The sequence below is a fragment of the Suncus etruscus genome, chromosome 14, assembly GCF_024139225.1.
Source record: "Suncus etruscus isolate mSunEtr1 chromosome 14, mSunEtr1.pri.cur, whole genome shotgun sequence".
NCBI classification, from domain to species: Eukaryota; Metazoa; Chordata; class Mammalia; order Eulipotyphla; family Soricidae; genus Suncus; species Suncus etruscus.
Window position 1 is genome coordinate 90,779,190 of NC_064861.1, and position 17,311 is coordinate 90,796,500.

Genomic DNA, 17,311 nt, shown 5'->3' on the forward strand with positions numbered 1-17,311 from the left:
GAAGTCGCTCCTGGCTTGGGGGACCATATGGGAAACCGGGGGATCGAACCGTGGTCCATCCAAGGCTAGCGCAGGCAAGGCAGGCACCTTACCTTTAGCGCCACTGCCCGGCCCCAAACTTGCTAATCTTTATGTGATTAAGGCCTCCATGTCATGAAGGCCATTCTGTGTTTTGGCCCAAATGGTATCAGACCAGGTAATGGAAGAGGGAGAGGCAGGAGCTGGGTCTGTGAGATGTTAGAACCAATCATGTATAACGTGGAAATTAAACTGATTGTATTAACCAGTGAAATGCTCAGCCTGGTAAGACCTGTGGACCCTATCTAAGTTGTCTGTTGTTTTCATGCAGGGTTTTTGTCTTCCTTGAGGCTGGGCCCAACTACTGGAATAAACTCCCTTTCGCATTTCACATTGTCAGAGGTGGTCTTTGACTCTCAGTGCCAGTTGGGTTATCTGCTTGGACCCCAACACCCCAAATGTTAGAACTTCATAAACCAACCCAAAACAAAACAAAATAGGAACCTTTGAATGGCATCACCTTTGTCCATCCCTATTCCCCTCTGTGGTTGTCTCTTTTGAAATCACATTACGCTGGATGCTAGATGTTGACATCAAAAGGAAGAGACACAGATTCCAGGCCTGTGGCCCCTTCCCTGCTCCTCTCCTGCCCCCAGCCTGCTCCCTTTCCCACAGCTGCAACTTAGTTCTTTCTAGAATGTTCGACTGGGGGGATGACAAGGGCAGAAAGGTGCTCATGGTGGTGGTAGATGGAAAAAGGACTGGTGGAGGGGGGGGGGATTCTGAAATGTTTGTCCCAATGTCAAAGAAGAAGTTTGTGGATCTGAGCTAGCAGAGTTGCAAATCAGTGTGAAGTCACAACCATCATCATGGAAAAATGTTCTGTCCATGGTATCATGTGGTGGGTGAACGTGGGATGTGTGTAAATATATATGTGTGTGTTTTGCCACACCCTGCAATGCGCAGTGGTGGTTACTGCTGGTTCTGTGCTCAGGTATCACTCCTGGTGCAGCTCAGGGGACCCTATGGAATGCCAGGGATGGAACCTGGGTTGGTCACAAATAAGGCAAGTACCCTCCGTGCTATACTATCGACCTTGATAACATCATTTTATATATTCCGTGTAATATTCACAACAATAAGACTGACAGGTTACTCACATTAATGAGCCACTCATAGTATAGCTTTTTTTTTGTTTTGCTTTCAGGCCACACCCAATGGTTTCAGAGTTGACTCCTGGCTCTGTGATCCCATCACTACCTGGTGGGGTTGGTTCTCCTTCTTGTTGGGGTCACACAATATCCCACACTTGCCTCAATGGACCTCTTTATTTTTGTTTCCATATTCTTCTGGGCCACACCTGCTGGTGCTCCGGGGTTATACCTAGCTCTGCACTCAGGAATCACTCCTAGATGATTTGGGAAACCCAGTAGGATGTTGAGGATGGAACCTGATTTTACCTCCAGTAACGTATATGCCCTCCCTATTGTGCTATTGCTCGGGCCTTTCCTGCTCTGTTTTTAAAGATCATCTCATGTTCAAAGTGATCAATAATATAGTGAAAATGACACTTGCCTTGCATATGTCTGATCCCCGATGTAGAAACACCACAGATTTCTGGGGCATTAGCGGAGTAATCTATAAGGTTGCCAGGCTTCTGCAGGTTACTGCAAGAAGCTACAAGTTGGCCTGCTGCTTCTTTGCTGCAAGGCTGCAGAGGCCTGAGGCTGCCAGGGCCCCGATCTGCAAAGCTTGCAGGGGCCCCACCCAGGGACACCAGTTTGTAGTATCTGCCTACCGCTTGAGAAATAGTGAAGGTCAGACACTTGCTTTACACACACTGATCCTGGTTCATCTCCGCCCCGAAGATCCAGGAAATTCCATTGGGTACAGAGCCAAAAGTATCCCCTGGGCACCGCCTGTGTGGCCCCAAAACAGAAGAAAAAAATAGGCATCTCAGGCAGCCTTCTCTGGTTTGAAGATTTCTGCAGCTTCTGAAATGAGCGAGGAATAGGTCTGGGAAGCAATGCCGCGTGTTGCCACTGGAGGACGCCCTTGCACTTCAGCCTGGTACCATGCGGTTGCCCATGACTGTTAGTCTGCAGCTAATCAAGAGGCCGCCAAGAAACTGTCTTCAACGCTGCTGTTCTCAAGCTTGTGGACCTCAACTGTTAGGGTCGGGAGGACAAACCCCTTCCTCCCTCGCGTCGTCTCGAAACCCCCCCCCCCCAAGGAAAGGGGGAGACTATGCAAGCGCAGAAGTGAATTTTTATTCTGACACCAGGTTCAGTGCCCCTGGTGCTCCTCAGAGCTAGCCAGTGAACAAAGACCCTGAACAAGGATCCAGCAGGATTTTTATAGGGTGCATTTTAGGGAGGTACAAAGAACACGCATTATTTCAAACAGGCAATGTCATTTCATCTTATCTTGCAGTCGTAGCTGCACTGTAACCGTTTTACAGGGTTCGAAAAACATCATGACCTAGAAAATATTATTTCCACAAGGAAGATTTTAAGACTCAAGGTTACATTTTATGGCAAGATGTAGGTGGTTAGTTACTGGAACTTTGCAGGCTGGGAGCCGCACTTACGCACGCTGGGGAAAAGGCAGAGGCCTACTGAAACCTGGAATAGCAGAGGCCTGCTGAAACCTGGAATGGCAGAAGTCTACTGAAACCTCGTTTTCTTTCCTCTTCACAACATTATTCTTTTTTTGGAAGCAGGGGACACATGTAGTTGTGCTCATGATTTTCTCCCTATTTGCAATCACGGATCACTCCTGGTGGGACATGGGGGACCCTATGTGGTGTCCAGAAATCAAACCCACATTGGCTGGGTTCAAGGCAAGCAAACACCCTGTTTGCTGTATTGCTCCGATCCCTGGACTTTTTTGGGAAGTGTGTGTGCGCACATCTGGCTGGCTAGGTTCACGACTCTGTGTTCAGAAGTCTCTTCTGGGGTAGTGGCAGCAGGAGATATCAGTTACACACAAAGCAAATACCTTACCTGTTGTGCTATCTCTTGGACCCTGGACTTTTTTGTTTTGTTTTATATTGTTTAGTGTAGAATAATTTAGAAATATAAAGCCCATAAATTGGGTGAGGCTGCCCCAGGCACCATGTTTCTAATCCCTGAGGTAGACAGGTCTGATGATGCAGGATAGTAGCAGAGGAGAAATAATACAGAGCAGTCAAAAAAAGTATTCATTGGAATCAGCTCGCTTTATTCCTCACGGTTTTTCTCTGCCATGAGTCTCTCTGCCATGTCTTTCTTTTTTGAGTTCTGTTCCTCACCCCCAGGGTGGTGGAAGGCCCTGTTGTCCACTGTAAGGTGAACTTTTACATACCAAAAAAGAGGTTATACTTTTACATACCAAAAGAAAATGTAAGGTGCTGGAATGGTAGCACATAGGTAGGGTGTTTGCCTTGCATGTGCTGACCTAGGACGAACGATGGTTCTATCTCCTGGCATCCATTATGATCCCCAGAGCCAGGAGTGATTTCTGAATGAAGAGAAAGGAGTACCCCTGAGCGTCACTGGGCGTGGCCCAGAAACAAATACAAAAACAAACTTACAGAAAAGTAAATTTAGGAAAAAGAAAGTTAGGGGAAGGTTTCATCTTACAGGCTTTTTTTCCCCCAGTCACACCCAGTATTTCTCTGGGTTTGCTTCTGGCTCTGCACTCAGAAATTGATCCTGGCAGTCTCAGGGGACCATATGGGAAGCTGGGAATCAAACTTGGGTCTGTCCTTGGTGGGCTGTGTGCAAGGCAAATGCCTTCCCTATTGTGTTATCACTCTTGCCTTAAGGAATTATGCTTCTTTTTATAAAAATAGGAGCCAAATATGGTGGCACTTAGGGGCCAAGTGACTCTAGCACCTTTGGCCAGTGGGTCTGAAGATGCAGGATAATGGAGAAGAAATAATTCACAAACAGTCGGTCAAAGTTTCATTGGTGTCAGCTAGCCTTAATTCTTCACAGCTTTTCTCCCCAAAAGTTTCCTGCTATTCTCTTTCTTTGTCGGGCAGCTTCTTTTGCTGCTCCACCCTTGCATCCCACCGAGGCAGACTCTCTTATTCTTTGTTCAAAATAGCCTGCCCATCCCAGGTGTGGGGTTCTCCACATCCAACCAGGGGGTCTCAAACTCAATTTACCTGGGGGCCGCAGGAGGCAAAGTCGGGGTGATCCTTGAGTGCAAAGTCAGTAGTAAACCTTGAACATTGGGGGGTGTGACCCAAACAACTAAAACAAAACAAAACAAAAAAGATTCCTCTAGGGCAGGGCCACAAAATGTTGTACAGAGGGCCACAAATGGCGGGCTGCGAGTTTGAGACCCCTGAAGACTTTTACAATACTAAAAGAAGAGATTAGGGAAACCAGAAGTTGGGGGCAGGCTTACAGAGGGCTACAATGTGATGTTTTCTAACCCTTTTACTGAGCTTCCTAGAACAGTGCCTGCAGGAAAACCAAACAAAAGGAAAGATGCTAGAAGTTTGGGGCCATTCAGAGCACAGAGGATAGAACTCTGGCCTTACTTGGGACATAACAGGACTTTAATTCCCTATATTGCAGCTGATAACTCAGCATGGTGGTCTCAGCCCATCAGCCTATAAGCTAATGATTCTAACTGATCATTTATTTATTTATTTATTTATTTATTTTGTGGGTTTTAGATCACACCTGGTGACATACAGGGTTACTCCTGGCTCTACTCTCAGGAATCACTTCTGGTAGACTCAGGGGACCCTATGGGATGCTGGGGATTGAACCTGTTGAACCATGTACAAGGTAAATGCCCTCCTTGCTGTGCAATAGCTCTGGCCCTGAAAGTCTTGGGGAAAGCAGAGAGAGTCCCAGAGCTTGTGCAAGCTGGGTGGGGGGGGGCTCCCTTCTCATAGGTTCCCCCCCCAGCCTTGCTCTGTAGGCTCCTGGGGACTTTTTATCTAACTTCTATCTATCTATCTATCTATCTATCTATCTATCATCTATCTATCTATCTATCTATCTATACTATCTACTATCTATCTATCTCTATCTATCTATCTACTATCTATCTATCTATCTATCATCTATCATCTATCTATCTATCATCTATCATCTACCTACCTACCTATCTATCTATCATCTACTACCTATCATCTATCTATCTATCATCTATCTATCTATCTATCATCTATCTATCTATCTATCTATCTATCTATCTATCTATCATCTATCTATCTATTTATCTATCATCATCATCATCATCATCTATGTTTCTGAATCACACCCAGCAGTGCTCAGGGGTTGCACCTGGCTCTATACTCAGGAATCACTCTTGGCAGAGCGCAGGGGACCCTCTGGGAGGCTGAGGATTGAACCTGGATCTGCAGTGGGCAAGAGCTACACCTACCCTGTGTGCTCTATCATTCTGGCCCCCCATTTCTCCGAATTATTATTTTTTAATTTTGCCATATCTGGCGATGTTCTGGGGTTCCTTCAGACTTTTGTGCTCAGGTATCACTCCTGACCTTGCTGGGGACCATATGGGATTGGGGTGGAAGTGAGGGGGGAATCAAACTCTTCTGGGCCCTTAAAAGCCCTTTGGAACCCCGAGTTCACTGCTGTGGCCACCCAGGACCCTTGAAGCAGAGAGAGAAGGAGAGAGACAGTTTCAAGCAGGTTGGGGGAATCCAGCCTCACAGAGGGTCCTAGTCAAGATAAGGGAGCATGGATTTCCAGCCTTCTCCAGAGAGTGGGTGCTGGGGATTGTGGGGCACTCAGAAAGGACTCTGAGCACAGAAAAAATAGGGTGCCCAGAGGGAAGATGGTCATTTCCTCCTGGCCAGGGGTTCCCTCTTGTGGGGCTTTAAAAACTGCAGCTCTCAGGCAAAGAGATCCCCAGAGTCAGAGACAGGAGACAGGATAGAAGAAAATGAGTCCACTGGTGCACGCTGGTGGGCTCTGACAGACGCTTCTCCTCTTTCTGTCTTTGTCTCTGTCTCTCTCTCTGTCTCTCTCTCTCCATACAAGGTATGCTCAGGGGCTGACTCCTGGCTCTACTCAAGGATCACTCCTCGTGGGGCTTTTAAGACCCCGTGGAATGCTGGCGATGGAACTCAGGTCAGCACCTTCCCTGCTGTCTATGTATCGGGCTCAGCTTTCTCATTTCAGGGCCCCTTGTTTTTTTCCCCAATTCTCCTTCCTGAATTTTTTCCTTCTTCTTTTCCCTGCCTGGCATTATAAACCTCCCAACCCCCTGACAACCTTAGAACTTTTGTGGGGATTCAAGGTTTTCCCAGAGAAACTATCTCCCTTTTTTAGTCAGAGAGAGCCAGAGGGCTCCCCTGGTGTTGAGGATGAGAGTTGTGGAAGTGGCAGATAACACAGGGATTCGTGGAAAAAGACCAGCTGTGGCCCGAGAACCAGTGCATTGGGGAGCGCTTGCCTTTCTGCAGCCAGAGCTGCAGAGTTTGATACCCTACACTGTAGAGGGTTCCTTGAACTCAGAGCCAGGAGTCAGCCCTGATCACTGCCCAGGGTGGCCCCCAAACCAAAATGGATGAAATAGAACAGGTGAGCTACTGAGCTGGTGATGGGGTGCTGGGGTCTCTTCTCCAGTGTCTGCCTTGCTTCATCTGGTGAAGGAAATAGAACCATAATGGTGTTGGGTCACGTAACTTTCTTTCTGGGTTGTGAGAGGTAGATATGTGTGTGTTTCTGTGTGTGCATGTGTTTGTGTGTATATTTTTTTTATATTTTTGTGTGTGTGATTGTGCAGCTACGTGTGTTTGAGTATATTGTGGGTTTGTGTGTGACTGTGTGTTTGTGTATGTGTGTGCTTGTGTGTATGAATGATGTGTGTGCATGAATGTGTGTGTTTGTGTGTTTTTGTTTATGTGAGTTTGCGTGTTTGTATCTGTGTGGCCATGTTGTCACAGCTGGCTTCGATGTCTGTTTCCCTAAATATAGTCCCAATCACCACAGTTTTGACCTCCCGTCACTGCCAGCAGAGAGTTGTGGGTCCAGATTGTGGGTTGTGGAACTTTCCAGAAACAGAGATCTGGTCATCCAAATGCTGAGAATCGGACCTGGGATCCTGATGAAATTCCTACCTGATTTTTGCCCCTGTTGTATTATCTGTGGATACTTTTGTCTCGGGTCTTCCTCATCCACACTCCTTTTGGGGTTTTGTTTTTGTTTTGGGTCACAAGTAGCAATGCTCAGGGATCCCTCCTGCTAGTGCTCAGGGGATTCTAAGAGATGCCCAGGATCGAACAAGGTGTGGCTGCTTGCAAAGCAAATGCCTTCCTGCCTGCTCTCACTCTGGCTCTACCAGGCCTGTGTATTTCTTTTTTATTATAATTCTCCTTTCAGTGCAGGTTCAGTTTCCAAGAAATCTTTGCCATTTGTTTTCTGTTGGTTTTGCTTCTGGGTTTTTGCACACAACAGTGTCCAGGGATGCTGGGGATCCAACCCAAGTCAGCTGTATGCAAGGCAAGGGCCCTCTTCACTGTGCTAAGATCTAGCCCCTTCATTGGGTTTTGGGGCAGCAGCTGGTGGTGCTTTCAGGAGGCCTGAAAGTGCTTGGGCAACCATGTGGGGTGCTGGGGATCTAACTCAGCCTCCCATGTGCAAGTCTGCACTTCAGCCCTCATCTCTCTTTATGTTCCCCAGCAAGTGATCTTTCATGCACAAAAGGAAGGGTAGAGAAGCATGTCTAGAGTTCTAGTAGATCTTGTGTTGGGGCCCTGGGCTAGATCCATGGAACCTCACACCCCCCAGCCACTGAATATGGACCAAACTGAAATCTGACACAAATGAAGCCATTGGAAAACCCAAACCCCAAGAAATAGCTGCTTTCCACCTGCTTCCATCCAGAGTTTGGGCTTTCAGACCTGTCAAGGCTGAAATCAGGAAGGTCCTTTTTTAAGTTATTTTTGGCTTATTTTATTTTAATTTTTAAAAAAATATTTTAATTTATTTAATTTGTTTTAGTTTAATTATTTACTTTATTTAAATTTTGTAAATTTTTAATTTTAAGGCCGAAGACATAGCATAGTGGTAAGGCATTTGTCTTCCATGTGGCCGAAAGGGACGAACCTGGTTTCATACCTGACATCCTGTATGGTTCCCGAACTTGCCAGGAGCTATTTCTGAGCACAGAACCAGGAGTAACCCCTGAGCATCTCTGGGTGTGGCCCCCAAAACAATTAATAAATAAACTTCAAAAAATTAAAAATTAAATTTTATTTTATTTTTCTTTTGGGGCAGACTCAGTGGTACTCAGGGTTACTCCTGAATAACTTTTTGCTCTGAAATCACTCCTGGCAGGCTCTGGGGATCCTATGGATGATGGGGATGAAGCCTTGGTGGGCCATATGCAAAGCAACACCTTCCCCACTGTGCTATTGCTAGGTTCCCTCCTTTTCTTCCTCATCTGTGTAGCAGACACTTCTTAAGGTGGCCATGTGACTTGAAGGAGAGACTCCAGAAAAGGGGCTCAGAGGGGAGTGCCCACTTGGGCCTTATTCTACTGCCCCTTCCATTCTGTTGCTCTGCACTCTGGCCTCTGAGCCTGCTTGGGGCAGCCACTTGCACCTGGATTCCATCCTTCATCCATCCTGAGCTTTTTCCCACTTGCACTCCTGGCACTCCTTCTCTAAGCCCAGAGAATGTGCAAGAATTCCGATGAAAGAGCCAGTGGTCCACCAGCTGTTGTGACATCAACACAGGGATTAGGTAATTAGGCCTCCACACCCCCCAATCTTTGCTGCACAGACAGTTGCTATGAGTGTTTTTCTTTTGTTTTATGTCTTGGGGCCACCCCTGCTGATTTTCAGGGCTTCTTCTTGGCCTTCCACTCAGGGATCCCTTCTGATGTTGCTCAGGAGACCATATGGGATTATAACTACCTGCAAAGCAAGCGCCCTCCCAGTGTACTGTTGCCCCAGCTCCCCAGTGTGTTTGAACTTGGACATGGGGAGCCAGAGATGTAACCTGCAACCGAGAATCTCACACATGCAAGCCCAATGGCTCTGCCACTGAACTCCAGCCCAGCCTCTTGGTTGTGTCCAAGCAAATGCACACAACAGACTTCACGCTAGAGAAAAATGGCTTTTCTTGCTGCTCCGGCTTGGCCTCTTGTCCTTGCCTTTTCTGTTTCACTAGGCCTTGCACTCTTTCCACATAAGCTCACCTACAACTTTATTCTCTTTTTCTTCTTTTGACACACAGTTAGCAATCCTCAGGGATACTCCTGGCTCTGCACTCCAAAATCACTCTGGGCAGGCTCAGGAGATCCTGTGGGATACCTGGGATTGAATTCAGGTCAGCTTCTTGCAAGGCAAATGCCCTCCTTGCTGTGTTATCACTCTGCCCCCCCCCCATTTTTTTTTAATAGGTACCACACTTGGTGGCACTTAGGGACAATTGGCCCTAGGGATGAATCAATCTTAGTCAACCTTCAGCCACAGGACAGTTGTTCCTACCACAAAACTTTGAAGTTTAGCCAGGCAGGAAGGACTTCAGGAAGTCAAGGCTGCAACTTGTCTCTGCCCCACTCTGAGGAGGGCTGGGGAGACAAGCCAAGTGTTTCTGAGGGAGGAAAGGAAATGAATAGGTGGGGAGCTAGATCTCTGCTGCAGTAGAAAACCATGAAGCTCAAAAGGAAGGAAGGTCTGGCGCAAATGTGGGCACCTTGAGACCTTGGAGGTGGAGTTGTCCAGCCAATGTGAAGTGATCTAAGCCTTTCACCGAGCTTCCTAGGACAGTGCCTGGATGTAGCGGGAATATTGGTTGTTCCACTGTCCCCAGAGAGGAAGGGAAGTCCATACTTCCTATCTGAGGAGTACAGGAGGTGTTGGTCTACTTGTAGTACTCTGAAATAAAGAATCCATACAGATATGAAGGTTTTAGCAGGCCAAAAAGACTTTGAAGGGCTGGAGAGATAATCCTGTGGGTAGGGCGTTTGTCTTGCATGCAGCCGACCCAGGACCAATGGTGGTTTGATTCCTGGCATCCCATATGGTCCCCTGAGCCTTCCCGGGGCGATTTCTGAACGCAGTGCCAGGAGTAATCCCTGAGCATCGCCTGCTGTGACCCAAAAACCAAAAACCAAAAACCAAAAAAAAAAAAGAGACTCAAAGGAGGCCATTCACCCATGAGCCAGTCTTTTCAGAATGTGGAACCACAAGCCAAGGTGTTATTCCCCTCCTTTGCATTTCTGCCTCCCCTTTATTGAGAAACAAACAAAACCCCTCCCCCATACTCGGGATTGAACACGGGTCAGCTGCGTGCAAGACCAGTGCCCTCCCTGCTGTGCTAGGTCTCAGGCTCAGCTCTCTCATTTCTGGGCCCCCTTTTCCCTCCACACTCCACTCCCCTCTACCCAAATTCTTTCTTCCTTCCTCCCTCCCTCCCTCCCTCCCTCCCTCCCTCCCTCCCTCCCTCCCTCCCTTCCTTCCTTCCTTCCTTCCTTCTTCCTTCCTTCCTTCCTTCCTTCCTTCCTTCCTTCCTTCCTTCCTTCCTTCCTTCCTTCCTTCCTCCCTCCCTTCCTTCCTTCCTTCCTTCCTCCCTCCTCCCTCCCCCTCCCTCCCTCCCTCCCTCCCTCCCTCCCTCCCTCCCTTCCTTCCTTCCTTCCTTCCTTCCTTCCTTCCTTCCTTCCTTCCTTCCTTCCTTCCTTCCTTCCTTCCTTCCTTCCTCTTTTCCCTGCTTGGAGTTATAACCTCCCAGTTCTGCCCCCCCCCCCCCGACTGACCTCAGAACTTATGTGGGGACTCTTGAGATTGCCCCAAAGACCTGCCTCCCTTCCTCAATCAGAGATCTGGAGTGCCCCCCTGCGGCAGCGTGTCCAGAGTCCTGGAAGTGGCTAGTGACACTGGGGTCCAAGGAAAAAAAAAACAGCTGTGGCCCGAGCGCCAGCACAGCTAAGAGGGGAGCACACTTGCCTTGCTCCAACCAGAGCTGCAGGGTTCGATCCTGGCACGACAGAGTGTCCCCTGAGCTCGGCACCAGGAGTTAGCCTTGAGCACTGATCTGGAGGCCCCCAAACCAACATAGATGAAATAGGACAGGCGAGTTACTGAGCTGGCAGTGGGGTGCTAGGTCCCTTCTCCAGCGTCTGCCTTGCTTCACCAGGCAAAGGAAATGGAGCCAGAATGGGGTGGGGTCACATAACTTCCTTTCCCGGTTGTGAGTGGTAGAACATGTGTGTGTGTGTTTGTGTTTGCTTATATGTGTATAAGTGTTTGTGTGTATGATTGTGCATTTTTGTGCAGGTAGTGTGTATTTGTGGGTTTCTGTGTGATTGTGTCTGTATAGATGTGTGTGTTTGTGCATATATGTTTGTGTTTGTGTGTGATTATTTGTATATGTGTGACCATGTGGTCACAGCTGGCTTCAGTGTCTCTGTTTCCCTAAATGTTGTCCCGATCACCACAGTTTCAGACCTACCATCAGTGCATGACTTGTGTAGATTTAACTATAAAATATAAAATCCCTGTGTTGCACGAGGCTGCCCTACACGGCCCAGAGTCTCCAGCTCAGGGGCTGCTCCTGGCTCCGTCACTCAGGAATCCACATGGTGGTGCTCAGGAGACCCTCTGGGAGGCCGAGGATCACCCCCGGGTCTGCAGTGTGCAAGGCAAGCACCTTCCATGTGTGCTCTATCAGTCTGAACCCCATTTTTCTGAATCACTATTCTTTTCATTTTTGCCACATCTGGCAATGCTCATGGGATTCTTCCTGGCAATGTGCTCAGGAATCACTCCTGGCAGTGCTGGGGGAACATATGAGATCAGGGTAGGGGCAAGGTGGGAATACAACCATCACGAGGCCTTAAAAGCTTGTTGGAATCCTGAGCTTCACTGCTGTGGCCTCCCAGGGCCCTTAAAGGAGAGAGAGAGAAGAAGAAAGACAGTTTCAATGGGGGGTATCAGATTTGGCATGAACCAGAGGCCCAGCCAAGATAAGGGGGTGCAGATTTATGAATATCCCTAGAGGGACTTGTGAGCACAGACCAATGAGGGTGCCCAAAGGAAAGCTGGTCATTTCCTCCCGGCCAGCTGTTCCCTCTTGTGGGGCTTTAAAAACTGCAGCCCTCTGGCAAAAGGATCCCCAAAGACTGGAGACAGGACAGCAGAAAATGGTGAGACAGAGGTGCATGCTTATAGGGCCCTGGAGGCCCCTTCTCCTCTCTCTCCTCTCTCTCTCCCTCCCTTTCTCTCTCTTTCTTTCTCTCTTCCTCTCTCTCTCTCTCTTCCTCTCTCTCTCCCACCCTCTGTCTCTGTCTCGGTCTCTTTCTCACCAGCTGTGCTGACTCTTGGCTTTGCACTCAGGGCTCACTCCTGGAGGGGCTCATGGGACCCTATGGGATGCCAGGGATCGAATCTGGATCAGCTGCATGCAAGGCCAGATCCCTCCTTGCTGTGCTATAACTCAGGCTCAGCTCTCTCATTCCTGGGCCCCCTTTTTCCTGCCCACTTCCTCCCCTCTTCCAAAATTCTCCCTTCCTTCCTCTTTTCCCTGCCTGTAGTTATAACCCTACCAGTTCTGTACCCCCTTCTGACCTCAGACCTTCTGTGGGAACTTTTTTGGGGGGAGGTCACACCTGGCTGTGTGTGAGGTTACTCCTGACTTAGAGCTCAAAAATCACTCCTGGCAGGCTCAGGGATCATATGGGATGCCAGAATTTGAACCACCTTAGTTCCTGGGTCTACTGCATGCAAGGCAAATGCCCTACTGCTGTGCTATCTCTCGGGCTCCTTGTGGGAAAGTGGCAGGTGGCACTGGGTCATGGAAAACGACCAGTTGTGTCCTGAAAGCCTGAAAGCGCGGCTAAGTGGGGAACACGCAAGAGCTGCAGGATTCAATCCCGACACTGCTGAGGATCCCCTGAGTTCAGAGCCAAGACAGCCCTGAGAACTGCCTGGGGTGGCCCCCAAATCAACATGGATAAAATAGGACCGTTAAGTCACTTAACTGGCTGTGGGCGGCCGGGGTCCCTTCTCCAGCTTCTGCCTTGCTTCACCTGGTGAAAGGAAATGGAGCCAGAATGGGGTGCGGTCATGTAACTTCCTATCCCGCTTGTGAGAAGTAGAACATGTGTGTGTATATGTGTATTTGTGTGTGATTGTGCAGGTATGTATGTTTGTGGGTTTGTGAGTGATTGTGTGTGTTTGTGTCTATGTGTGTATGATTGTGTTTGTGACTATATGTGTGTTTGTGATGTGTGTTTTTGTACATGTGTGTGGTCGTGTGGTCATAGCTGGCTTTGATGTCTCTGTTTTCCTAAAGATAGTCCCGATCAACACAGCTGTGAATCTCTGCTCACTGCCAGTAGATGCAGTTGTGGGTCCAGATTTGGGACTGTGGAACTTTCTAGAAATAGCAGTCTGGAAACCCATGGGATGAAAAAATCATGCCTGGAAGCCATGTTAAATTTACTGCCTGATTTCTGCCTCCAGTGTAATATCTAAAGTTACTTTTTTCTTGGGCTCCTCTTAATTCACCCTCCTTTTGGGGTTTTGTCTTGGTTTTGGGTCACACCTAGTAGTGTTCAGGTGACCCTATGGGATGCCCAGGATCGAACTGTGGTTGACTGCTTGCAAGGCAAATGCTCTCCTGCCTGTTCTCCCTCTGCCCTACCAGGACTGTGGAGTTCTTTCTTTTTATTACAATTCTCCTGTCAGTGCAGGTTCAGTTTCCAAGAAATCTTTGCAATTTGTTTTCTGTTGGTTTTGCTTTTGGGATTTTTACACACAGCAGTGCTCAGGGATGGTGCGGATCGAATCGAGTCAACTGTATGCAGGATATGCCCTCCTGCTGCGCTAAGCATTGGCCCCTTCATTGGGTTTTGGGGCAGCAGCTGGTGGTGGTCACTCAGGATGCCTAAAAGTGCTCAGTCCACCATGTGGGTTTCTGGGGATCAAACCTAGCCTCTCATATGCAAGTCTGTGCTTCAGCCCCCAGCTCTCTCTGTGCTCCCCATTCAGTGATCATTTATGTGCAAAATGCAGGGTTGGAAAGGGAGTTTAGAGATTGAGCAGATCTTGTGTTTGGGCCCTTGAGCTTGATCCCTGGCACCTCACACCTCTTCCCCCCCCTTTGTGCTCTGAAATCCCTCCTGGCACTTTTGGGGGAACCCTAGATATGCTGAGTATGAAGCCTTGGTCCGCCATGTGCAAAGCAAGCACTGTCCCTGTTATGCTATCTCTGGTTCTCTTTACTTCTTTTCTTCATCTCTATAGCAGACACTTCCTAGGGTGGCTGTGAGGCTTGAAGGAGAGATTCCAGGGAAGGGGCTCAGAGCAGAGAGCCCACCGGGCCCTGCTATATTTCCAACCCAGTTCTTCCCCCCTCCATACTGCTGCCTTGAACTCTGGCTTCCGTGTCTGCCTGGGGCAGCCGCTAGCACCTGGGGTCCATCTCTTGTCCCTTCTGAGCGGATCATCTTCTTCCTTTCTGCACTCCTGGAACTACTTCCTAAACAGAGAATGTGCGAGAACCTGGCAGGCGAAGCCAGGGGGGTGTGTTTCCGTCTTTCCCTCCCTCCCTCCCTCCCTCCCTCCCTCCCTCCCTCCCTCCCTCCCTCCCCCTCCCTCCTCCTTCCTCCTTCCCTCCTTCCCTTTCCTTCCTTCCTTCCTTCCTTCCTTCCTTCCTTCCTTCCTTCCTTCCTTCCTTCCTTCCTTCCTTCCTTCCTTCCTTCCTTCCTTCCTTCCTCCTTCCTTCCTTCCTTCCTTCCTTCCTTCCTTCCTTCCTTCCTTCTCTACACCCATGCATCATTCCTGTTGTAGCTCAAGGGGGACCCACTGGGATGCTGGGAATCAAACCCACATCAGCCAAAGCAAGCGCCCTCCCCGCAGCACTAACCCTCTGGCCCTTAGACCTGGTGACTTCAACCTTTTCCTTGTGTGGCCTGATACCCCAGCTGACTCTGCTGTCTGTACCCTCATTCCCTGGGGCATCTTCAAAGCCCTGTGGCTCCTGCTCCCTTGCTCTGACCCTCATCCTCCTTCTCCCCTGCCTCTCTTTGGCGCCCAGGGCTTCATTAACATCAGCAAATTGGACTACAGTTATGACAACGGAAGACAGGGTATGCCGCTTTATGTTCTGAACTACCCAGACAGTGACATGACTATGACTGACCAGGTGGCGACCGTAGTCATCTACATGGTCATCTTCGTGGTGGGAATGCCAGGCAACCTGCTGGTACTCTGGGTGACCAGCTACGAAGCCCACCGATCCATTAACGCCATCTGGTTCCTCAACCTGGCCGTGGCCGACCTCCTCTCCTGCCTGGCGCTGCCCATCCACATCACGACCATCCTCATGCACGGCAACTGGATTTTAGGCGACACAGCCTGTCCCGTCCTGACCGCACTCTTCGCCTTCAACCTCTACGCCAGCGTCCTGCTCCTCGCTACCATCAGCACCGACCGCTTCCTCATCGTCTTCCGACCCATCTGGTGCAAGAAATATCGTGTGGCCCAGCTGGCCTGGCTGGCCAGTGGCGTGGCCTGGATGCTGGCTATGATGCTCAGCATCCCATCCTTCTCGTTTGGAGTCGTCTACGAGGACCCCATATCTGAGAGGGTCTTCTGTGGTGTGGCCTTAGAGCTGCGCGGTGAACAGGTCGAGCGTGCTCTCACCATCACGCTCTTTGTCCTGACTTTCCTGGTCCCCCTGGTCACGATGAGCGTCTGCTACACTTTCCTCCTGCTTCAGACCTGGCGCCAGCCTGGCCACACGCTCCACCAAGACCCTCAAGGTGGTGGTGGCCGTGGTGACCAGCTTCTTCGTCTTCTGGCTGCCCTACCAGCTTTCCCGCATGCTTCTTGTCCTTCTCCCCAGATCCTCCCCCATCTGGAACATGGTCTCATCCCAAACCCTGATGTGGATGGCCCTGGCTTATGTCAACTGCTGTGTGAACCCCATCATCTATGTGGCTGCTTCCTGGGGCCTCCGCATTCGGGTTTTCAAGTTCCTGCCTGGCCAGCTGCATGAACTGCTGACTGATGAGTAGGACACTGAGAGCAAGTTCCACCCACTGTCCACGGTGGATTCCTTGGTCCTTAAGAGCCAGACCCAGGTGTGAGCGGCCCCATGGCCCCGTGCCCTGCGCCCTGCTCCTTGCTTGCCCAGAACACTCTGGTCTGCAGTTTCTGCTGCCACTGGTCACTCCTGCTCCGGCTCTTCTTTTTTACTTCATCTCCTTTTTTTTTCCTACTCCTCCTTCTTCTTCTTCTTCTTCTTCTTCTTCTTCTTCTTCTTCTTCTTCTTCTTCTTCTTCTTCTTCTTTTCTTCTTCTTCTTCTTCTTCTTCTTCTTCTTCTTCTTCTTCTTCTTCTTCTTCTTCTTCTTCTTCTTCTTCTTCTTTCTTCTTCTTCTTCCTCCTCCTCCTCCTCCTCCTCCTCCTCCTCCTCCTTCTTCTTCTTCTTCTTCTTTTGATTTTTTTAGGCCACACCCGGTGACGCTCAGGGGTTACTCCTGGCATGTTCTCAGAAACCACTCCTGGCTTAAGGGACCATGTGGGATGCTGGGGATCAAACCCAGATCACCTACATGCACAGTCAATACCCTCCCATTTACTGTTCCTCCAGCCCCATGAGTTCACCTTGTGATTTTATAAAATGACAAATCAAAGCAGTCTGGGTGCTCTGAGTCCTGGAAATCCAGCACAATTCAGTTGGAAATGTGGTCATGACTTGCAAACATTGCTGTGCTGTGCTGTGGTGTGTGTGTGTGTGTGTGTGTGTGTGTGTGTGTGTGACAATCCAGTTGGAAATGTGGTCATGGCTTGCAAACATTGCTGTGCTGTGGTGTGTGTGTGTGTGTGTGTGTGTGTGTGTGTGTGTGTGTGTGTGTGTGTGTGTGGTTTGAAGCTTTCTGCAGCCTCTGAAATGAGCGAGAAATCGTGCTGTGAGGCAATGCCGTATCTGGCCACTGGAGGACGCCCGTGCACTTCAGCCTGGAACATGGCTGCGGGATTACCCATGATTTAGTCTGTAGAGAATCAAGAGGCAGCCAAGAAACTCTTCAGTGCAGCAGTTCTCAAGCTTGTGGTCCTCAAATTATTCTTTTTGGGGGGTTTGGGACACATCTGTTCGTGGTGATGACTTTCTCCTGACACTGCACTCAGGAATCACTTCTGGTGGAATTTGGGGGACTATATGGGATCAAACCCATATTGGTTGGGTACAAGACAAGCACCCTACTTTCTGTATTGTTCTGGCCGCTGGACTTATTTATTTTGGAGTTGGGGGTGGACACTGGTTAGGTTCACTGCAAATTTCTGGCTCTGGGTTGGTGGTGGCA

The 17,311-nt window shown here is 49.2% G+C and overlaps 1 protein-coding gene across 1 annotated transcript; it reads left to right on the forward strand.

Annotated features, from left to right (window-relative positions):
* The first annotated feature begins 249 nt into the window (after nucleotides 1-249).
* Nucleotides 250-16,020, forward strand: LOC126028592 (C5a anaphylatoxin chemotactic receptor 1-like). Its single transcript, XM_049787542.1, is given in 3 exon segments — nucleotides 250-303; nucleotides 15,039-15,728; nucleotides 15,730-16,020. Coding segments are annotated over 3 exon segments (1,035 nt in total).
* The last annotated feature ends 1,291 nt before the right edge of the window (nucleotides 16,021-17,311 follow it).